The following is a 23741-nucleotide window of genomic DNA, read 5'->3' as shown; positions in this document are numbered from 1 at the left end:
CCGAAAACGTTGTGAACTGGATTAACATTCACCATTGATAATAGGCCTAGGTCATGAATATATTTGATAGTAAGCACAAATGACATCACAGCCAAAATAGCATTACAGAACAAAGATGAAAACCCCATTTAACGGTTCTTTCGTTTCTTTGGCATATTAAGCACAAAAGAAAATATCGCAAAAAAGTAATTTTCCTGGTAACTAGTTACTTTTATAGTGAAGTAACGCAGTTATTAACGTAATTACTTTTTGGAGAAGTAACTGCTACTTGTGCTTACGGTAGTTACTTTGTCATAGTAACTTTCTCAGCACTGCAGCTCACTGAGAAATTAAATTGCCACATGCTGATTTATTTAAACAATGGGGCAATCAATGTTTAGATGTTAAGCACTTCAACCTGCAACAAAGGTTGAAGTGTCAAACAATAGTACCCAACTTAACGGTGCAAAATCACATCAACAAAAAGTTTCAATAAAATAAAAACGGTTGATCACCAAAAAAACATGGACGTTAACAAACGAATGGTCAGTGAATCCATTTTGCCAATGACCGGTTCCGGTAACAGGGAGAGTGGGGCACACAGGATTGGTTCCTTATTACATTGTATGTGCTGAGAGGAGGGGCCTCTCCGATGACTGTTCCAGGCCCAACCAAAGCTGTCAGAGGCCCTGGATGCACTCATCATTCACTTGTCAGCGTGTATTCTGGAAATAAACTACTTAAAATAAAAATATTATAAAGTGCACCTTTAACAGATTAAGACATACCATTATTCTCAGAATACGAGAGAATATAAGTATGTATGAATATAAGTATGTCTAAAATAGAATAAAGTAAGGCATGCACGTGCTTATACTGTGATTGGCAGCTATAGCTGGGTATACCCACGCCCCCAAACCTGATTGGAAAACAGGGAGCGCTGACATTTCGTAAACAACAAAAGCTAGAGAACTCGTTTTCCTCCATGGGCTATTTCATATACTACTTTGGGAACCCCATGACAGTTCAGTGCAGTTGAAGTTGACTTCGTTCCCGACTTCCACTTGAAAGTGTGAAGTTCATCCCAAAACAAATTACAATAAAGAAACAAACCACGATAAATGATGCTTCAGTAGTAGGTTAATACTATAGCTAATATAGCTAATTTGCTATTATAGCTAGTATAGCTAATTTGGCTATACTGTTAAACTAGGCAATGCAAACACATAGACGAAAAATCCTATTTATTCTCATATTTTACTAAAATTCTTGCGAAAAGTGCATGTGCGAGGTAATAAACTTTAAGTGATAATGTGAGACCTATTTCTGATATATTACCAAAGGGGCACCTCATACTGAAGTACTACTCAACAGGTTTCGGAAAATGCAGACCTGGTTGGACGGTGATTAAAGTGGGAGTTTTTCGGCTGCCATACTGATTATGATATTTTCAAGGTAATTATCAGAACAACCGAAAGGTGAAAACAGCTAAATCAGTAATCGGCAAATGCATGAAATCTCTAATTTTAGGCGAAAAGATGAATAAAATAGAATAAAGTAAGGCATGCACATGCTTATACTGTGATTGGCAGCTATAGCTGGGTATACCCACGCCCCCAAACCTGATTGGAAAACAGGGAGCGCTGACATTTCGTAAACAACAACAGCTAGAGAACTCGTTTTCCTCCATATTGGGCTATTTCATATACTACTTTGGGAACCCCATGACAGTTCAGTGCAGTTGAAGTTGACTTCGTTCCCGACTTCCACTTGAAAGTGTGAAGTTCATCCCAAAACAATTTACAATAAAGAAACAAACCACGATAAATGATGCTTCAGTAGTAGGTTTATTAAAGGGACACTCCACCCATTTACATTAGGCTTTCCATTGCTAGACACCCAGTCATACTTTTAAATGGTCATGCAACACTTTCAATTGCCCCTGAGACAGGAGAAATCTGTATTCACCTCGTAACACTTCCTCCTACAATGCTGTAAAAATCGTCATTTTGCATCACTGTAGGAGGAAGTGTAAGAGAGGTGGATTTCTGTTGAGACTACAAGCTTTATTCCCACCCTTTCAACCCCGCCCATAGGGGGTTGGACCTAATGAGTTAACAGACCCATCACAGATCAGTGTGCCAGTGCTTTTGAAATCACTGGCATTGAGTCTCCAGTAAGTCACTGGGCTCGGTCGTGATGAAGCAGTGAGGCTTTTGCTAGGCAGCGGGCATGCGCACTTAGCCGGTTTGGTGCATTCTGGTTAGGATTTTCTAACCACAATGCATCAAACTGGCAAAGTGTGCATGCTCGCTGCTTAGCAAAAGCAGCACTGCTTCGTCACGAACGAACCTACTGGCAGAGCTGCCTGGGTGTGGTCTGTGGAACTTGAGCATTGCAATGCATTATGGGGATTGTTGTCACAAGTCCACAAGCACTAAAACGTAATTTTCTGCCTTTTCTCAGCCAAGAAGGCACCAAATTAGAAATGCATGCTACTATTCTACTACATCTACATATATGACCCACTTTCAATACATATTCATGTCTCCACCGGTGGAATGCCCCTTTAAGACTGTGTCTAGTGTGCTATCACAGTGTGACAGGACTGGAGAAAAACCTGGGGCATTACTCCGCAGACTCCTTGCCCTTGGAGAGAGAGAATGGAGAGAAGGTACGGTATGTGTTAATTATTATTATTCACAGAGTTGTATAAAGTAGAAGAAGTACTCTTGTCATTGTCATTGTCATTGTCATTAGAGGTGCTTAACTGGAATCTTTGAGGCGTCCGGATTGATTGGATCATTCCAAGGAGGGTATCCGGATTAGACGGATCACTCGGATCACTTATTTAAAATAAATAAAAATAAATAATAATAAATCATTTTTTAAAACGTTCCTGCCGTTAAGTAGCTATGCGCCTCGCCTTTGTTGTCCCATTTATCAATTCACGTTGATAAATCAAAGAGTAAGACAGTTTGATCAACAAAACTCACTTTATGAATCGTCAAAGTTCCTCAACTCATGCTGCGATCCGACCCAGCTGGGTCTCCTCACTAAACATGCAACCACGACTCGAAGAGCCTTTGGCAGCAGTGAAACGGCATGTTCCTGATTTTGCAATAAATAATGTGTGTGTTTGCATTTAAGAAGACTAAAAGTCAAATATTTGGGAGCAGGAGTCAGCTGAGCAGGGACAGTCAGGAGGCGAGCAGCAGATGACCACTCGCTTCCGCTGCGGAGTTGCCTTGCGACTCGCACACTCGTGGCAAAAACGAAACTTAAGCGTTGATCCGATCCGTAGGGGATTCGATGCTACCAACAACTCAGTCAGGATTCGTCTCACCGAGTCGCCGAGGGCGCCGCTGCTGACTCGGATGAGGGGAGTGACAGCAGTGGCTTTAATGTCTGTACGCTGTAACACAGTGAGTGATAGTAGAGTCACGTCTGTAGACTATAAGAGTAGCCTACAGACTGAGATGTAAAAGCGTTGGCAGAGCACTGTTAACATTTAGAAATGTAGACCTCAACAGAGTCAGAAGCACACACATAGGGAGTCTGGATCCGCGACTCAATTTGCCACAACAGACAAGACGGATCAAACAGGCTCGATGAATGACGAGGCGGGAGTTGGTTCAGTTTTACTCAGTGAGTGTTCGTGACTGAACAGCATGCTAGAGAGATTAGAGAATGGCTATTGTAGTCAACTAAAGAGGATATATTCCGGTTTCACAATTTCTCGCGCTGTAACTGCCATTTTGTTGACATATTAATGAAATGCCGTCTGACCCGGTCAATGCACGACAGCCATCCGGTCTGTCCGGATGAGGTCTTGATCCGGCTCTCCAACAGGATCGTCCGGGTTTTATATCAGCTCTAATTGTCATTTCAACACTAGTGGTATGGTATTACATGGTTTCAACTTTGCGATATCATAGTACTAGTCTTGCAGTTACATCTGTATTGCCTCTTTTCCACTGCCTGTTTTCTTTTTCTTTTTTTAAAAGATTTTTTGGGTCTTTTTCGACTTTATTTGATAGCACCGTGTAAGAGGTGGACAGGTAGCGAATTGGGAGAGAGACGGGGAGGGGTCGGCAAAGGATCCGGGCTGGGAATCGAACCCGGGTCAGCCGCATGGCAGGCGAGTGCCCTACTGGTTGGCCACGGCAGGGCCCACTGTCCGTTTTCTGGTAGGCCTACAGCTCGACACAGCTCTACTCGGCCGCCACCTATTGCCTTTCGACTGGGCACGACACAGCTCAATTGAAGAGCAAAAAAAATGGGCAAAGTCATGCTGTGTTGAGCTGTACGCTAACCAGAAAACCAGCAGTGGAAAAGAGACATGAGAGTACTTGTACCTCTACTTTATACAACTCTGATTATTCATTACATCACACAACATAACATTCACCCATGTCCTGTTTCTCTTGGCACGGATCTTTAAAAAAGAAGCTAAGGAAAAAAACATCCATGCTAGGCTAATGCGATAGCAAGCTATCCCTTAAATCTATGTGTGCTTTACAATATGCGACCTTGCTTCCTCCACTTGTGCTTGCCTCCTCGTACGAGGAAGTAATATGTCATGATAACATCACTGACAACAGCATTATATTTCAATATCTTGCAAAAGCTCAATTCTAAAGTCTTCTTCTCATTTGCAATTCAGATGGTGAATGAAAAACAATCCCTCAAATGTTGTTGTGGCTAGGCTGACAGCTGGGAAACTTTATCGTTTTCTCCACGGAGGAGGGGCCAGGAGGCGGGGCGAGGCCACAAGCACAAAGGGAGGGAGCAAGGTCGCATATTGTAACGCACTCCTTGTGTGTGCTTAAGCTAAACGCTCAGTGGTTCAGTCAAGCTACAAAGGTATTAGGCTAGTGACAATTGGCCCAAAAGTGCCTTAGTTTTCGAGATACCCCAACCGGAGGTAGAACCAAACCTAACAATGTTTTTCCTCATCTCTAAGGTCTCCCATACATGAAATTGATTCTTAGCCAAAATGATTTTACTGCTAAGCCTAAAAAATTTACACATTTTCATAAGCACCTCCAAACCAAAAAAGCACCAAAAATGTGACCTCTCCGTATGGGAGTAATGACATAAAAACTCATGTAGAAAATTAACAGAAACTCTGAGAGCTTTGAAATTAGGTATGCTAGTTCCCAAGGGCCAGATGTATGTGGTAGAAGTGGTTGGATGTGGATATCTTGAAAAATGAAGTAGATATAGGCCTCTAATCACACACCTGAAATAGGCGGAAATTAGAAAAAAAATGATATATATACAGAATGTAATCATTTACTTTGTAATTGCTTTGTCAGACAATCATATGCACACATATTATAGCTCGTTGGAAAGGGGAGATTGTACTGAATCTAGCAATACCAAATATGTATATATATTGTGAATATTGAAGATGGTATATCGCTCAATGTATGAGGTGTCCAGAATGAAAGACATCTAAATGGAGATAGAGACCCTATTTCAATGCATTTTAGTGATGAGAGGAATGCTCACAACATCTTCAACAAACAGTATATTACTTCAAATAAACTTACAATTGGTATGTGGTGCTCTAGATTATATTTCATGAATAATCAGATTAGGGTGAAAATATACACATATTTATCAAAATCTCTTGTATTGCTTGCACATCTGTAGGCTATTGTAAAGCTGGAAAATGCAGTGATGCCACCTAGTTCTAATGCCATGCAGCTAGCTCATCAGACTTACATCACTCGAAAACTCTGCATTTTAGGTAGAGAATATAGATTTAAATAAACTTAATAGAATAAACACTATGCAGAGGGGCCACTTCGGATAGCTCTTGGGTGAAGTGATTTTCATTTCCAATATCCTATAATGGTGTTATCGAGTGGGTGTTCTTCAGTTTATTAAGAGATCTTTTATCTGCTTTTCTCACCAGCCAAAGTCCCCTAGCACCAACTACATTGTGTCCCCCAGTACACCACTGCACAGAAAAGGACATGCACTGGCTTCCACAGTCTGATAGTTTGTTGCAGACATTGAAGGACCACAGCCTTCTAACTTCTTTTGTACACTGCATCTGTGTTGGCTGACCAGTCCAATTTATTGTCTTGGTATATTCCAAAATACTTACAGTACATGTTCTTACAATCTCCACTTCATCACCCTCAATGGAGACTGTTTGTAGAGCTAACTAGAACCTCAACAATTCCACCACCATCTCCTTGGCCTTAGAAGTATTGAGTTGTAGGTGGTTGAGTTTACACCAATGCACAAAGCCACAAGACTCCTATACTTCCCCTCATAACAGACATTGACAAGAAGGGAAAAGTTGAAATGGCTGGAAAAGTCAAGGACCATGACTCCACATTTCCTGTGCAGCACGTCTGTGATGGCATCATCTACTCCAATCTTCTCTTGGTATGCAAACTGTACTAGGTCCAGTGCATGGCTTACCTACCTGGGGTCTGAGTGTATGTACGGAAGCAACATTCTCTTCATTATGTGTGAAGTGAGGGCTTTTTTGGATGTGGCATTTTGGGAACATGCATGATGTTTTACATAGTTGGTGCCTTATAAGATGTACACTCAGGTTCAATACATTTTCCAGTAGCTCATCCAATTCAGTACATGTCTTTGGTGATGTCATCCGCTTAATGGGTTTTAGTCCTGCTCTAACCTGGTCTGCTGTGATTATAGAGGACACGATATGTGTTTGTATATTTAATTTGATATGTGATTGTGTCTGACTGTAGCCAGCAAAAGCTTTTTAAATATAGTGTAGCTTCAGAATTTTATTTCACGAGCCAACTGTAATAAAAAGGGATGAGGAATAGCAAATATATCCAATGAATGGCTTCATAGTTTTACTAACCCACTTTCTGCCTGTATCGGCCTTTTCCTGCCATGACACTGCCATTAAGTGTTAGTACAGTTATACATCGCCATATCTATTACACCTAATGACTAATGCCTATGGCTGTATTGACCAAGAACTAGGATGTCTCACGGTTTCCTTCATCTGGTCTCAGATAACACTGTGGGGGTTTTTTTAGAATATAATTTTGGCAAGTCATTATTGGCAAATTGGATGAGAGGTATGGATATGGCCTGTTCATGAAAATAAGGGACTTAAAACAAATGACACTGTCAAATACATTATTGTCCTTATGAATTGATGGTGAACTACATTTCAACAGTCACTAAGCCTGCCTCTGCCTCCACTCAATTTAACTCCAATTCAATCCAGCTGCTACATCATGTACTGCAGCTAAACAAAGAGTTTGGCTGGACCAGGGAGAAACAGGTGAACCACATGAAGATAGAGAGAAGAGTGATGGAAATCTGACATCTTCTATCTTGGTCTCTGGTTTAGCAATTACATATGTGCGGAGGTCGTCTTGCACAGTCCGTCCCCCTTGGGGACGCGAACCTGTCACCTCGTCAACTACAACGGCTCGGAAATGGTAGGCACAGTAGGGTAACGCTGGGCTAAAGGACCGGTCCCCCAGCCCAACGGCATCAACACTGTGATGAGGCTATTGGGAGGGAGGTTTACTAACGTTCCACGCCAACTCTGCTAGTTAGCCTCTGTTACACATACATGACAGATTATGTTCTCTCTAGCGCATTGCTTTCAATAAGTACAATTTATTGTGAATAAGGTTTATGAGAGCAAAAGGGACAGACCACCTAACTCTGCATTTACTCTACTCTACTTCAATACAGTTAGTCAAAGCACACTCCATACTATACTCTTAAACATGGGCATCAGGTGCAGACCGCTCTAAGTTGAAATCCTTCAACACTGGGCATTCCTTTAGTATGTCATGGTGGACATGATAACTGTCCTCAACTCAAATCCCCTCAGGGGTGTCAAGATATTCTGTGCAGGTCCCTCCTCTCTTTGCCATTTATACTGTATATTATCTCACTGGGTGATGTTATACTCCCCTTGCTTCTCGTATCCCTGCTATGCAGACAATAAACAGTTGTCTTGACCTGTTCACATGGATGGAGGACCACCATCATCATCTGCCATTATATCAATCTGTACACAAGGTTGACCACTGTTACCACACCAAACGGTTGCAATAAACCTTGGTGGTATTATTGATGACTGCGTATAATTTTCTGAATACATCACCTCATTTACTTAGTGGTGTTTTACAGAAAATCAGACAGTACCTGACCCAATATGCAACTCAGGTTCTATGACATGCCACAATTTTGCTCAATGACTAGCGCAGTGATTCCCAACCTATGGGCCGGGGCCCACTGGTGAGCCCTGAAGGTATTCCAAGTGGGCCTTGAAATCATTTTCTACAAATTATAATCATATTTTGGTGTGTTGTTGTTGATTTATTTGAGTTTTATTCTTAATTGGGACAGAGGTGGGCCCCGAACATTTTGGACAATTTCGAGTGGGCCCCAAGTTGAAAAAGGTTGGGAAGCAATGGACTAGCGCAATTATCCACTGGAAGGAACTGTTAAAATGTAGGCTAATGTTGCTTCATGATACTGAAACACAAACGGTCTGGCATTGCCTTCTAATAGAAGGTAACTTAATCCCCAATAGTCGGACAAGTTACCAGCTGACACAAGCGTTTGGTCATCCCTCTGAACTTACAGTATGCCTGTGCTCTGTATTTTCCCGACACCCTGTTTCTTTGTTGCCGTTTATTATATGTTTTGTAAGTAACTTTAGATAAAACTGTCAGGAAAATGTAATGCAATGTTTAAAACATTCAATTGGATGGGTCTCAGCTATCTAATGCAGTAACAACTAGGCCTACTTCTAAGATCTCAGGAGAAAGGCTTGTTGTTGGTACCAAGTATCAAATTGTGCTGTTAAGCTTTTTCCAGATAGTAGGCCGAGATAAACAAATCCATGTCAAGGGCAAACCCTCCAAAAGTTTTCCATGATTGTAGTTTTAAATTCAGACAAAGCTGTTCTCAATGTTTTGTTTTAAGGACTGTAGCATAATACTCTCCTTGTATCCTTATAATTTGTATGCATTTGTTTTCTCTGTTTTCATTTTTGTGAAGGACAGAAATGCCTGTGTTCAAAAAATATAGTACAAACCTCAACTCCGGTGAAGTTGGGACGTTTGGTAAACAGTGAATAAAATCAAAATGCTATTATTTTCAAAACATTTAATCTATTTATTAGATGGAGAATAGTGAAAAGACAACATATTCAGTGTTAAAACCGAGAAAAAATATTGTTTTGGGGGACATATGTACTCATTTCTAATTTGATAAATCCAACACGTCTCAAATAAGTTGGGACGGGGATCAGTGAAATTTAGTAAACATCCAAATAAGATAAAACAACAAGGAAGAACATTTCAAAATGAATTGTACTGACGGACAATATAGGTGTCCAGGTTTAAGATCATCACAGAGAGGCTGAGTCACTCAGAATTAAAGATGCAGAGGGAATAAGTACCATAGTTATTACATTCTGAATTCCCTTTGATTTACCATGATAGAGTGTATATAAGCCATATTTTTGTTATTAAAATCATTGTATAGGTTCATAACATCATGAAATATATATTGGGTGTAGTCTCACTCTAGCTCTCCAAGAATTACAGCTATTGAAAATGTACCATATTAAGAATGCTTAATGCGTGCAAATGATACAGGGGTGTAACATTCTCCTAAGCACTTGAGCTCACTTGAAATAGACCCAGAAGACAAAGGAAACTGTCCTTTGCTTACAGAAGTCAGCAGAAGTTGTAGAAGTCCATTCTTTTTGACAATAATAGAGCATTGCACATCCTGTGCTACAGTGAAAATGGACCATCCAACTTGTGTTAGTGCTAACTTCAAAAGTCAGCCTCCATGATGGCATGCGAGTGCAGTAGTGCATTGGTTAAGATGTTCTCACTCATCTGTAGAGTTAAATACAGTGCTGAATGGTATAAATGGGTTTTAAACAGCATAAAAAGCCACTCATGCATTATATTTTGAAGGGAGATCTTCCATTACTGCCACATAGTAAGGACAAATTGCATTCTCTACTATGTTTTAACAGTTTGGCTCCATCATAAGGACCAGCAGGTGATAAAATGGCTGGCTTTTGTTCAAGACCTGTCACACTGTAAGCACTACAGAAAGGAAAACATTGCAAAACATGACAAGGAATACACCCACCATTTAAGCTGTTGAAATCATGCCCAAGATAGGAATGAGCACTGTTTTTATATAAAATAATCTCATCGGTTAATGTATTTAACGGTTAAGTGTTGTCTTTTGTTTTGTTTTTAGTCTTCCTCGACATTTGCTGCCATTTATTGTCCCCGTCCCAACTCTTTTGAGACGTGTTGGATTTGTCAAATTAGAAATGAGTACATATGTCCCCCAAAACAATATTTTTTCTCGGTTTTAACACTTAATATGTTGTCTTTTCACTATTCTCCATCTAATGAATAAATTGAATGTTTTGAAAATGATAGCATTTTGATTTTATTCACTGTTTACCAAACGTCCCAACTTCACCGGAGTTGGGGTTTGTACATAGTTCTATCTCTGGCTCCTTTCCTGACTGTCCAAATGTAAGCCATGTTGTCACTAATAATTATGTGAATGATTGACAGTGAAATGTAGCCAATGTCAAAGGCTGACCAGAAAATGGCCTTTTAGAATAGGTGCTTTGGGCTTATCAATTCCACACAGTAGTGCAATGTTACGGTACAGTGTATCTATGGTGGTACACTATATTATTGTAAGGAAAATTGAAGAACAAACATCCTTATGCCATAGAAGTTCCCTCGCTGTGTTGTATGACACTCTATTTGGTATATTATAGGCCTACTGAAATACACTATGCTTAACTACAGCACCACGAAGGTGTATTAATTACTTACCTTTAAACTTGTATATCTACATGGACTGGTTCATTTTATTTGTCTTTTTTGGACACCTCATACATTGAATGATATGTTGTAGAGGTTGCGAGCATTCCTCTCATCACCAAAATGCATTGAAATAGGGTTTCTATCTCCATTTAGATGTCTTTCATTCTGGACACCTCATACATTGAGCGATATACCATCTTCAATATTCACAATATATATACATATTTGGTATTGCTAGATTCAGTACAATCTCCCCTTTCCAACAAGCTATAATATGTGTGCATATGACATTGTCTGACAAAGCAATTACAAAGTAAATGATTACATTCTGTATAGATATCATTTTTTTCTCATTTCCGCCTATTTCAGGTGTGTGATTAGAGGCCTATATCTACTTCATTTTTCAAGATATCTACATCCAACCACTTCTACCAGATACATCTGGCCCTTGGGGACCAGCATACCTAATTTCAAAGCTCTCAGAGTTTCTGTTCATTTTCTACATGAGTTTTTATGTCATTACTCCCATACGGAGAGGTCACATTTTTGGTGCTTTTTTGGTTTGGAGGTGCTTATGAAAATGTGTACATTTTTTAGGCTTAGCAGTAAAATCATTTTGGCTAAGAATCAATTTCATGTATGGGAGACCTTAGAGATGAGGAAAAACATTGTTAGGTTTGGTTCTACCTCCGGTTGGGGTGTCTCAAAATGTTGGGGCCATTGTCACTAGCCTATATGGGAGAAACTGCTATGAGGATGATATAGAAACAGACAAAACTAAGATCTATTTGCAATATCACTTTTCCATCAGAAAAAAACCTTCTTTACCTTTCCACCATCGCGGGTCTTGGCCCTGATCTTGTTGACCTGGGACTCAGCAATGTCAGCGCGCTCCTCAGCCTCCTCCAGCTCGTGCTGCACCTTCCTCAGCTTGGAGAGGTGGGCGTTGGCTTGCTCCTCCTGTTGCAAGAATGCATAGCAATAAATAATGATGACAATTTTAATAAGACTCTCCCTTAGTTTATTATATATGGACAAAATACATAAAAATAAATAAAATAAATAAGACAAATGCTTTTTTAAAAATGTATTAAAAACTGTATTACTTACAGACTCTTCTGCCTGTCTCTTATAGGCCTTGACCTTCAGCTGCAGCTTGTCGACCAGATCCTGGAGTCTTAACATGTTCTTCTTGTCCTCCTCAGTCTAAAATGAAACACATACCTGTACTTAATTGATGGAACATGCTTAATTGATGGAACATTATCAGCGGCTCACTTCTTGTTTTTGTTATAAGATTTTTTTAGGGCTTTTTGTGCCTTTCTAGTGATAGGACAGGGAGAGAGGGACAGGAAATGAGTGTGGGTCAGGGAAGGACCCCGGGTCGCCGGCGTAGTAGCCTTGTTCCCTATTGTTAGACCACGATAGGTCCTCATTTTTTTGTTATGAATATGACATTCTAGTGTACTCCAACTCCCATTGTTGTGTGCACACTGCACACAATGGAATTGCATTTATGCCCCACCCATGCAAGGGGACAGCCCCCAATAGCGCCCAAAGGGAGCAGTGCGGCGGCAGGGACCGTGCTCAGGGCACCTCAGTCATGGAGGATGATGGGGTAGAGCACTGGATAATGATTTCCCCCCACCAACTTGGTGGTTCAGGAGTTGAACCTGCAACGCTTGGGCTACAAGTCTGACGCCCTAATCACTTACCCATGACTGCTCGTCCCCAACAGTAATATGAGTGGAATTTGTAATGCTGTACAGGGGTGCATTTCTCAAAAGAGAAGTTGTTAGCCTGTTAGCAACTTCGGTAGTTGCCAATGGGAAAATGCATGGAAAACATCAAAGTAGGTAATGTAGTAAGCAACTTTGGTTTCGAGAAATCCACCCCAGGTATGTACCTGGTAGGTGAGTTCCTTGACCCTCCTCTCGTACTTGCGGACTCCCTTGATGGCATCGGCACCACGTTTTTGCTCACCATCGATCTCAGCCTCCAGCTCACGGACCTGAAGGAACAAACAGTTGAATAATCAGTATAATCTGTAGCATTAAAGCATAATACACTCTCTTTATTTGTTAATCCTGCCCAGAACCTTTTTCAGTCTACAAAACCCAGCCTGCATAAAACCCACCTTGCATTTCTGACACTGTTGTGTGCATTGTGTTAAAGGGGTCCTATTATGCTTTTTCATGTCCACTACCCATTTATTGGGTTACACAGCATCTGTTGTATGTAAAAGCTTGGTGAAAGCTGCATTTCACAAATTGGCCTCTTGGGGGAGAATTTCTCTGCCGCAGGAACGCTATTTCTCAACTGTCAGAGAACGCGTGGTTGGGTTTTCAACATTCTATAGCTTTTGTTTCCGGTACGGGTCTACGTCATGCTGTACCTAACATTGCTGCTTATGGGATGGAGTGTTGACGATGTCACAGACCATTTATTAATTGCAGAGACAGTAGACCTAATGCGCATTTGTTCATCGCAGCCACATAGCCTAGGCCTATCTGAATTTGACAGTATTGTGATGGAGATGTGTGTAGCCTACAAGGATAGTGTAGGATTTCGCCATCCACAAGTTTATTGCATTACGCATGTTTTTTTTTTCAATTCATAAATCGGCTCCGTCAATAGGCTACAGCATCGGTCTAGACTGGAGGCTACACTCACCTGTGGCCCAAGTTATATATTTTTGTTTCATTGTGATATGAAAGCTGCATTTTACATTGATAAAATACCGGTTGGTAGGCCTAACGGGTCAGAAACAGTTGAATGAGGAAGGTCGAAAACAGGCAGAACGCGTTAACGAATCCAAAACACTTCCAAGTGGGTGAAAGACTCGAATCTCTCCTTTCTCTCTCTATTCGCTTCAGGGCCGTTTTGCATATGCTGTTGGCAAGACTAACTTTTGTTTGGTAAGATGTGAAAACCCTACACTTGTATTGCCGCCTGAAGCATAACATTAATTAGAAGACGTGCGCTGATGTTATCCAAATAGGTATCACGACATGACCAGCAGCCGTTTGCATCAGCAATGTTGGCAAGGATTAGCCAGTTAGTATAGGCTATGCTTAGGCTACAATTCAGTAATTAAAATGCAACGCAGTTTTGTTCATCATATCTGCAAGAGCAACGTGGATATTGGCTTGACGTCGTTTAAAACTGGTCGAGTCGTCGGGCGGCATGCCAAAAATAATGAAACTGAAACGGATAGGGCCTATTGTTATATAAAAAAAATCCTGTCCTGTCGATAAATGCGAACAAAAAAAACACGAAACCGAGACTAGGCCTAGGCGTTATTATAAGACCCAGTATGAAACCAATCCATCGAGGACTGCCCATTGCGCTTCCAATCCAGTGGGCGCATCATTTCTGCCGGGGACTAAATAGAAATGCAGTTACTAAAATGAAACCATGCACCTGAAAATACCTTGAAATGTATTTTTATGAAGCATAGCCTATCACCATTGTGCATTAGGCCTACAGACAACGAGCAAACAGGAACTCATTTTTAAAAGCCAATAACGCGTGCGCTCATCAGTCTGACTTGCAAATAGACCACAGGACGAATTTGAACACGGAGTTCATATCACAAATAGGGTGTCACGATATCACTGACAGACGTTGAATTGATAGGTTTGAGTCCGACAAGTCGTGCCCTTGTCGTACTGGGCACACTCTTTAAATTTCGGACTGCGTCTTTGACAGCCAGATGGGGGCTGCCGCGGGAGCGAAGAAAATGTCCACAACTTCGCTGAATTAATAGGCCTATCCTTTCAACTGTGTAGGCCTACAGCAATTGCAGATGATTAGCTCATTGGATAGCCTATTTTGTGAAGGTTAACTTGTCATTAACAAGGGAATGTGATCTGATCAGGCCCCTAGGCTACTGTTGCGTTAATAATGTTTGAGATAAAGATTCTTCAGCGCAGGATATCAGAAATAAACAAGACAGCGCAGATGGCTATTCGTTTTTTTTATTTTTTTTATTTTTTTTTTAAATATGGTCACAATCGCGTTATTACGCATCATATGCAATATGCGTATTATTTCATGAAACCTCAAATCGGAAGCAATAGCCTGTACCCAGCACTTTCAACCCTTTCTCAGATTAATGGCAGCCTAATTGTCCCAAGCGATTTTGAAATCAAACTGAAGCCCATGCACGGAAGACTCGCATTGGATAGGGACTGGGTTTCAGCAAATGACACAGCAAGGTGCACAAATAACAACGTGGGACTTATGATGCGTCCTTTTCAGATTAATTGTGGACATTGGGTGAACTATTTGGCTGTCAACTTTAGACATAGGCTACAGGGTTGGATTCCAGGTCAAAAACAGCTGTGCTGCTGACGTAATATTAGTAATAGAATGCTTGATGAAACGCTCCATGCTGCGTCGAGATTTCAGAATGTTGAAGGGTCTAACATTCTGCACTTCCACGCGTTTCAAACAGGCGGCGTAGGGTGCATGTACACAATGATAAAAAATAATGGACATGAAAACAAGTGATCATTCAAAATGAACTCCACTAACCACAGTAAAGCAAAAATATTAACAATGAAAGTTATTCTAAATAGCATAATAGGGCACCTTTAAGTGATACTGATCCATTGGTCCACTTGCATCAAATGAAACCTACCCTGCCCTCCAGTTTCTGGAGCTGTTTCTTGCCACCCTTCATGGCCAGATTCTCGGCTTCATCCAGGCGATGCTGCAGATCCTTCACAGTGATCTCCAGATTCTTCTTCATCCTCTCCAGATGAGCACTGGTGTCCTGCTCTTTCTTCAGCTCCTCGGCCATCATGGCAGCCTAGATTATGGAATATCAGAGTTCTTTAGAATAGATCTACATATTTATTTGCATACACATATACAATTAATAGAGCAACCAGATGGGCGATGGTTTCCTGCTCCTTCTTCAGCTCCTCTGCCATCATGGCAACCTAGGCCACATGATTACCATGAAAGGACAACAATGCAGGTATGTCCCAAATGGACAAATTAACCCATTTTAACCTAAGGCACCTGCAGAAATACCTACTAAATGCCTAAGCCCTTTTTGGAAAAATCTTAGATCTTATTAGCCTGCTGCTGAGTGCTGAAGCTCCAGTCGCTAGGTCAATGCACCTAGGTCAATGCAGCCGAAACGCAGCATCCAGCATCAATGTGTTATATTTGATGTGCCACATTGCTCACATCAGTGATGGCCTTCTTGGCCTTCTCCTCAGCGTTCCGGGCCTCCTGGACAGTATCCTCCACTTCGCTTTGGATCTGGACCAGGTCAGCCTCCATCTTCTTCTTGGTGTTCAGCAGACTTATGTTCTAAAATACAAACACAATATAGACTCGTGTTCTAGAATACGAACACAATATAGACTTCTAGAATACAAACACAATATGGACTTGTGTTCTAGAACACAAACCATAATATACATGTACCCTGTAGACTTCTAGAGTACAAACACAATATAGACTTGTGTTCTAAAATACAAACACAATATTGACTTTGACTCTAGAAAATAAGCAGTATTCTTTGCAAGCTTAAAGGGCAACTCCTGCCAATTTCAATGTGCTGTTGTATTGCTCATGCTACCCTTGACTTGTCATTACCCGGTGACGCCGCATTTGTTGGCTCAGCCCTTTCCGATATAGGAGCTATTCTAATGGGGGCAACTTTTGTTTACATTTCAAAAAAACATTTTTATTTATTCCCAAAAACATCCAAAAGGTTATGCAACATCAGCAGACAGCTACCAAACAGCAATACCTTTTGGGAAAATATTTGGAGTAGGCCTATGCTCATTTTTTTAAAAAATGTAAACAAAAGTTGCCCCCATTAGAATAGCTCATATCTCGGAAAGGGCTGGGCCAAAAACTGCGGCGTCACTGGGTACTGACAAGTCAAGGGTAGCGTGAGCAATACAACAGTACATTGAAATTGGCAGGAGTTGCCCTTTAAGGGTGGAACATCCTGACTGGATTACATTGAAAAAATGTGTTTTTGGGGTAAGAAACCAGCTGATCAGAAGAGTGACAGTCATGATGGAGTTGAGATTCTTTTTCTCTACCTGGGAGTGCAGAAGCCCAACACGCTCGCTGGCATCAACCAACTCCGTCTCAGCCACTTTGCGGCCTCTCTCTGTCTGTTCCAGGGCAGCTCTCAGCTCCTCAATCTCAGCCACCATCAGACCGTTCCTGCGCTCCACCATGGCAACTTGTTCCTTCATGTCTTCCTGTCCCCTCAAGGCATCGTCAAGGTGCAATTGGGCGTCCTAATAAATTATGTTATATATAGGAAAGTATATTACTGGTTGTGTCATGTTGGCTCGGAGTAAGCAATATGAAAGCTTGAAGGAGTTCTATTTCCATAACGGACCTTGAGTTGACCCTGGACAGTGCGCAGACTCTTCTGAGCTTCAGAAGCCTGGCGGTTAGAATGGCTCAGCTGAACCTCCATCTCATTGAGGTCTCCCTCCATCTTCTTCTTGACTCTCAGGGCATCATTTCTGCTCCTGACCTCAGAGTCCAGAGTGCCCTGCATGGACTCAATAATCCTCTGGCTGTTCCTCTTGATCTGCTCCATCTCCTCGTCCTTCTCTGCAAGCTTCCTATCAATCTCACCCTTGACCTGGTTCAGCTCAAGTTGGACACGAAGAATCTTGGATTCCTCATGTTCCAGAGTTCCCTGAGTGGATCAAAAATGATAGAATGTTCTAACACTATGTGCCACAATGTCTTGCATATGTCTTGAATTGCTAAATATTTACACCTTTTGGAGTCAGCATAAAAAGTTTGCAAGCGTAAATACAGTGCACTGTTATGGTACTTGCCGTTCAATGTCCCACTTTTTTGTTTATTTTATTTGTTTTTTTATCATGTTTTATTTACCTCTGCTTCTTCCAAGGCAGTCTGAATTTCTGACTTCTCAGATTCAACAGTTTTCTTGGCCTTCTCCAGCTCGTGAATGCTCTTTCCAGTCTCACCAAGCTGCTCACTTAAGTCGGAGATCTCCTCTGTAGACCAATTTGAAAAATTGTAATGTCAAAAAAGACAAGACAAACTGATACAGAAACCGAAGGTCACCTTTATAACCCATTAAAACATGGCGTTATACTACATGTGCTGTTACCAGAATGGCAATGACCAAGTTGTAGTGCAGAATTAAAGGCCCTATGATATGTCATAGTAGTTATGTCATCACTATTGTAGTTAACTTTTCAATGACCATTACAGTGTGCCTCTGGAGGTATGACGTGCATTACTGTTAGGGGCCGAGGTATTCCAGTAAAGTCTGCCACTTGGGGCTCGAACCTGCCACCTACCAGTCAACGCTCCAATTCGGGCAACACAATACCGCTGAGCTTAAGGTCCAGACCGATAACTTAGCACCACCGATACTGTATGAGGCTTTGGGAGGGAGGTTTACACTAACACTCTACACCAAACTCTTCTATTTGGCATCCATTACATTAACTCACGTTGAAGGTTCTTGTTTTCCCTCTTCAGAGTCTCCAGATGGTCAAGAGCCTCCTCATAGGAGTTCTTCATCTTGAACAGCTCAGTGCTGAGAGAGCGAGCCTCCTTCTGGGCACCCTCAAGCTCAGCCTGACTCTCCTCAAACTTCTGCTTCCACTCAGAAAGGATCTATGAGAAGGTTTGGTTTGAAGAATGCTGAAGAATGCTACGTGATGATTGTGAGCTGTTTATATTATAATATCATTAAATTTAGATGTCTAACCTTGTCAAAGTTCCTCTGCTTCTTGTCCAGGTTGGCAGCAAGAGCATTGGCTCTCTCCACATCAATCATGAGGTCCTCAACTTCACCCTGGAGTCTCTCCTTGGTCTTCTCCAGAGAGCCACATTTGGAGTTAACAGCCTCAATCTGCTCCTCAGCCTCCTGCAGACGCATAGCCAGCTTCTTCCTGACAGGATAACATGTTTGAAAGAAAACACTTGCCATTGTTTCATATTATTCTATCATCTTTTTAACATTGCGGTTCAAATACATACTTGGCCTCCTCAAGCTCCTCAGTGCGCTGGATGGCATCAGTTTCATACTTGGACCGCCACTGAGCAACCTCACCATTGGCCTTGGACATGCCACGCTGCAACTCAGCTTTGGCCTCCTGCTCCTCCTCAAACTGCTCCCTCAGGAGGTCGCAGTCATGGCGTGCAGACTGAACAGCGTGGGCCAGGGCATTCTTGGCCTAGTTGTAAAAATATATAATAAGTTAACCACCATATTCTCCAAAAACGTTGATTTCAGCAAATGTTCACGTATAGATCGTATTTAACTTCTTCACCTTGACTTCCTCCTCATTCAGTCTCTTCAGCTCTTCAATCTGCTGGGTGAAGGCCTGCTTGCTTCTGGACAACTGAGACACAAGAGCATCCTTCTCTTCAATCTGGCGACTAAGCTCTCCTGTTTTGGTGAAAAGTGAACCGCCGCAGAGGAAGAGATTGGCACTATATCATGAACCCACACCAGTGTGTCAATTTTAGTTTTAGTCATATTTAGCCATTGCCTTCCCAATTTAGTCTTGGTCTCTAAATGACAGAAATCTATTTTAGTCTTAGTCAAATTTTTAGGCATTTTAGTAATTTCAGTCAACAATGTACATAATACAATAAACCATATCTGCACACTGCTTCTCTTTTTAACATGTATTACACTGTACAGAATAAAACTTCTTCACACACTGGTTCTCTTTTTCTCTATTTTATTTAACACCAGTGTAAATGTTGTCAGCTTTTTAAAATGTAGTCTTAGTCTTAGTCACAATGATGACAATCAATTTTCGTCTTAGTCATATTTAGTCATTGCCTTCCAAATGTAGTCTTAGTCTTAGTCTAAATGACAAAAATCTGGCGACCAAGCTCTCCTGTTTTGGTGAAAAGTGGAACGCCGCAGAAGAAGAGATTGGGACTATGTCATGAACCCACACATTGTCAGTGCACATATTTTAAATCTTTATGTAGATTGCTTTCCATATCGCAATGTCGTACACAGGTCTCCAAACATTCATAAATGTTTTGATGGCTTTTAAGCCGTCAGTTTTTTTTAAAGATAGGACAGTGCAGCAGTGACAGGAAACGAGTGGGGAGAAAGAGGCGGGGAAGGATCTGCAAATGACGCGCGTCGGACTCCAACCCGGGTCGTCGGCGTAGCAGTCCGGTGCCCAGCCGTTAGAGCCACAACTGGGCCCCCTTTAGTTTTCTTAATATGTATTCTTCACTGGAAGCTGCAGCAGCAATCAAAAACTCAAAAGGTGTGCAAGCCCTCGTAAAACTTAAAGGGACACTGTGTGAGATTTTATTTGTTTTTTTCCAGAATTCATGCTGCCCATTCACTAATGTTACCTTTTTCATGAATAGATTCAAGATTCAAGATTAGAAATAGCTCCACCAGCATCAAATTCTAAGTATTCATTATGACTGGAAAAATTGCACTTTTCATACATGAAAAGGGGGATCTTCTCCATGGTCCGCCATTTTGAATTTCCAAAAATAGCCATTTTAGCTGCACAAATGACCATGCTAGAACATATTTGTTTATTACTAAGTAAATTTTCATATAAAGATCAAATTTGGCGAAAGGCAGCCCAGTTTCAATGAGCAGCATAGTTGCAGTACCTTTTTTGACAATTTCCTGCACAGTGTCCCTTTAATTCACCAAACATAAAGCTGTAATAAATGTGAACATGTTTGGTACCATTTTCAGTCTGAAGCCTGGACTTCTGAGTGCTGATGTCGTTGAGTTGCCGGGCTCCCTCCTCGCTCTTCACCTTGAGCTCGCTTAGCTGGTCCTCAAGGGTTCGGCAAATCTTTTCAAGGTTCGCCTGCCAGTGACATCAGTCAGTTATCACACTGAGTGTCATGCACTGTAAGGAAGAACTGCACATCAATGATCTCCAAATGTCATGGAAATGAAAATGGATTAAAAGAGAGCTGCATCAATGATCTCCAAACGTCATGGAAATCAAAATGGATTAAAAGGGAGCTCATCGGTATGCGGTTCTTTCTTACACTTCATGAACTTCACGCTTTGACCCTGCACCTGGTAAAAAAGACATTGGATGTGCGTGAGATCTGACTGGGATCTGTCTGCATGGTAGTACAATGGATAACTTCAGTAAAATGGCATGAAGTAAATGAAATACACCCTAACTTGATTGGAGTTTTAATTGACATTAACCCTAAGCAATTATGTGAAGGCTTATGTCTTTATAGACTGCTAAGCACCTAGTGTATATTACAGTTTTCAATTATACTTACCTTAGCCTTAGCAACAGCTTCCATGTTGCTGGAGAGGTCATCAATCTCCATCTTGAACTCACTCTTCTCCTTCTCAAGCTTCTGCTTGACACGCTGGAGGTTGTCAATCTGCTCTCCCAGCTCAGCAACGCTATCGGCCTGCTTCTTGCGTAGAGCGGCAGCAGTGGCTTCATGCTGCAGGGTGGACTCCTCAAGGTCACGACGCAGCTTCTGGAACTCAGCCTCACGCTTCTTGTTCATCTCAATTTGAGCGGCGGTGGCACCACCAGCCTCCTCGAGCCTCTCACTGATCTCCTCAAGTTCCCTGGAGAGATCAGCTCTCTGTTTCTCAACCTTGGCACGAGCTGCACGCTCAGCCTCAATCTCTTCCTCAAGCTCCTCAGTGCGGGCCTAATGAAGGCAACAATGTTAACAGTGAAGTGCCAGTCAAACAGATACAGTATTGCGCTAAAGACGATGTGAACCAGACCTGAAGCTCTTTGATCTTCTTCTGAAGCTGAGCTCCAAGTGATTGTTCATCCTCGATCTTGCTGAGAAGCTGGCTTGTTTCAAAATCCTTCCTGTTTCACAACAAATAATCCAATTAGTAAAATGTCTATATGCACCTGACACTGAGAACAAAACAAGTTTGGCATAATGAAATATTACTTCTTCAGCTTTTCCTCAGCCTGCTGCTTGTCGTTCTCCAGATCCATGATGTTCTCCTGGGACAGTTTCACATCACCCTCAAGCTTCCTCTTGGCTCTCTCAAGGTCCATGCGGAGCTTCTTCTCTTGCTCCAGGGAGCCCTCAAGCTGGAACAGCAAGGTATACCACTTGGATTCACAGGGATGAGGAGGAACTCTACTGCCTAACGTTTACATTGGGGTATTTATTGGGGCTACTTACAAACCCCAACTCCGATGAACATTATATTTTGAAGGGATCATCGGAGTTGGGTTTTGTATTATATGGAGAGCTGTTTGTTTATTTATTCTTTGGAAGATGTGGAGGTGGGGGGGGTGTCAGTCATGTAGGTACTTAAAAGTCTTTGCTGAACTTAAAGTGATACTGTCCCATTTTTGGAAATAAGCTTATTTTACACCTCCCCTTGAGTAAAACAATAGGGTTTTACCGTTCTCCTGTACTTTACTGTTCTCTGGGTATGGCAGTGCAAATTTTACCTCCATGCTAGCAGTTAACATTGAGTCCTATGAGACCAGCTCACGGCTAACTGGTCTCATAGGACTCAATGTCAACTGTTAACTTGGAGGTGAAATGTGTGTAGTGGAGCGCTGCTCCTTTAAGGGAAAGTCTGACGCTGCGGCACACGTCACCACGCCGCTCGTAGAGGCTTATGGGAAGTCTCTTCATAAATACTGCCAGTGGCTAGTATTCGGTAAGCCCGCAAAGTCCCCCTTTGCGCGTTTCATCGCCACCGGCGAATGCTGTGGTTGCTTCTCCCCTCGTCGTCGAGAGGAGTGCGGTGTCCAGTTCAGATCTAGGAGATGTGGACCATTTCTTGTCCTCGTTGTGATTCCAACTTGGCGTCTCTTACTTGGCTAGAGTGATCTCTTGCTTCTCCACTGGCAAGGACCTCGGTGGACAATACCAATGGTTACCTTGCGCTTTTCCCGTCTCCTGCACGCCGCGTGTGGTCGCTACCGGCGCCTCGGCCGTGTACCTCTGTATTGGCACTCCGACTGTGAGAATTGCGCATCGGTGCACCCTCATCTCCGGGTTGTATCCGTGTGGCCGTGGTCAGACACACCACGCGTTTAGGTGCACGAGCGGCGACTTTTAGCCCCGGTTGTGTGGTGCCTCTGGACGCCGGGAACCCGTATCTCGGCTGCTGCTCCGGCCTCGGGAAATTGGACATTCGTGTGGGTGTGTGCGTTGGCGCGCTTTAGTTCAGTGTGTGTGTGTGTTTGTGTGTGTGTGGGCGCTCGGCTCGGTGTGAGCTGGTGTGTGAGCCATTCCACAGTGTGTGTGCGTGTGCGTTCGTGGTGCGTGTGAGTGTGTGTGTGTAGGTAGCGACGAGTGAGTGGGGGGATACCTAGGGGACTGCACTGAGCTGAGCCTCTGGGGTTGGTTTACCTCATGTTTGATTTTCGTTTTCTTTCGTTTGCTGTGCCTAATTTACTTTTTTTCATTATTTCATTTAATTATCTAATTTCTTATTTAACTGCATGTGTTTACTGGATTTTGATTTATTTTGCATGGTTTGCTGTGATTTCTTGTTGTTTCTGTTTGCCGTGAATTATTTCTGTTTGATGTGAACTATTTCTTTACTTTTTCTTTTGTTAATCCTGAGGTGTGCCATTCGCCCTATTGTGTTAGCCGTGCCAGCCCCTAGTGGCAAAGTCTGACAACCTGAGTGTAGGTTCTAAGGCCTTAGGCCTACCAGGTGTGTTGTTTATTGTGAATTAAGGAACATACTTTGGGGCAGGTGTTTACAGATCCGCGGGTGTGGTGGCAGCACACCCACCCCTCCGCACTTTACTGTGAACGTGAACATACTTTGGGGCAAGTGTTTATCGATCTGCGGGTGATTGCGACAGCACACCCACCCCACTGCACTTTGTGAATTGTGAGTACCTTTTTATATTTTATTGCAAAGAGTGAGAAAAATATATTTTTATAACGCAA

General features: G+C 42.1%; 1 protein-coding gene across 1 annotated transcript in view; it reads right to left on the bottom strand.

The window, feature by feature from the left end:
* Nucleotides 1–2326: 2326 nt before the first annotated feature.
* The window catches only part of LOC134458413 (myosin heavy chain, fast skeletal muscle-like), a 39184-nt gene continuing 17769 nt past the window's right edge, over nucleotides 2327–23741 (bottom strand). The window contains exons 23-39 of the mRNA XM_063210719.1: nucleotides 21762–21907; nucleotides 21583–21673; nucleotides 21114–21503; nucleotides 20551–20677; nucleotides 19142–19260; nucleotides 18849–19045; nucleotides 18577–18760; nucleotides 18317–18482; nucleotides 17727–17851; nucleotides 17215–17523; nucleotides 16907–17110; nucleotides 16035–16160; nucleotides 15478–15648; nucleotides 12739–12843; nucleotides 11943–12038; nucleotides 11661–11792; nucleotides 2327–2628 (exon numbers count right to left, since the gene is read on the bottom strand). Coding sequence (XP_063066789.1) covers nucleotides 2608–2628; nucleotides 11661–11792; nucleotides 11943–12038; nucleotides 12739–12843; nucleotides 15478–15648; nucleotides 16035–16160; nucleotides 16907–17110; nucleotides 17215–17523; nucleotides 17727–17851; nucleotides 18317–18482; nucleotides 18577–18760; nucleotides 18849–19045; nucleotides 19142–19260; nucleotides 20551–20677; nucleotides 21114–21503; nucleotides 21583–21673; nucleotides 21762–21907 — 2709 coding nt within the window. The 3' untranslated portion in view covers nucleotides 2327–2607. The remainder of the gene's footprint in view (nucleotides 2629–11660; nucleotides 11793–11942; nucleotides 12039–12738; nucleotides 12844–15477; nucleotides 15649–16034; nucleotides 16161–16906; nucleotides 17111–17214; nucleotides 17524–17726; nucleotides 17852–18316; nucleotides 18483–18576; nucleotides 18761–18848; nucleotides 19046–19141; nucleotides 19261–20550; nucleotides 20678–21113; nucleotides 21504–21582; nucleotides 21674–21761; nucleotides 21908–23741) is intronic.

Source organism: Engraulis encrasicolus, chromosome 11 (genome assembly GCF_034702125.1).
Source record: "Engraulis encrasicolus isolate BLACKSEA-1 chromosome 11, IST_EnEncr_1.0, whole genome shotgun sequence".
NCBI classification, from domain to species: domain Eukaryota; kingdom Metazoa; phylum Chordata; class Actinopteri; order Clupeiformes; family Engraulidae; genus Engraulis; species Engraulis encrasicolus.
Note: the sequence above shows the minus strand (reverse complement) of the source record. Positions and strands in the feature narration are given on the sequence as shown.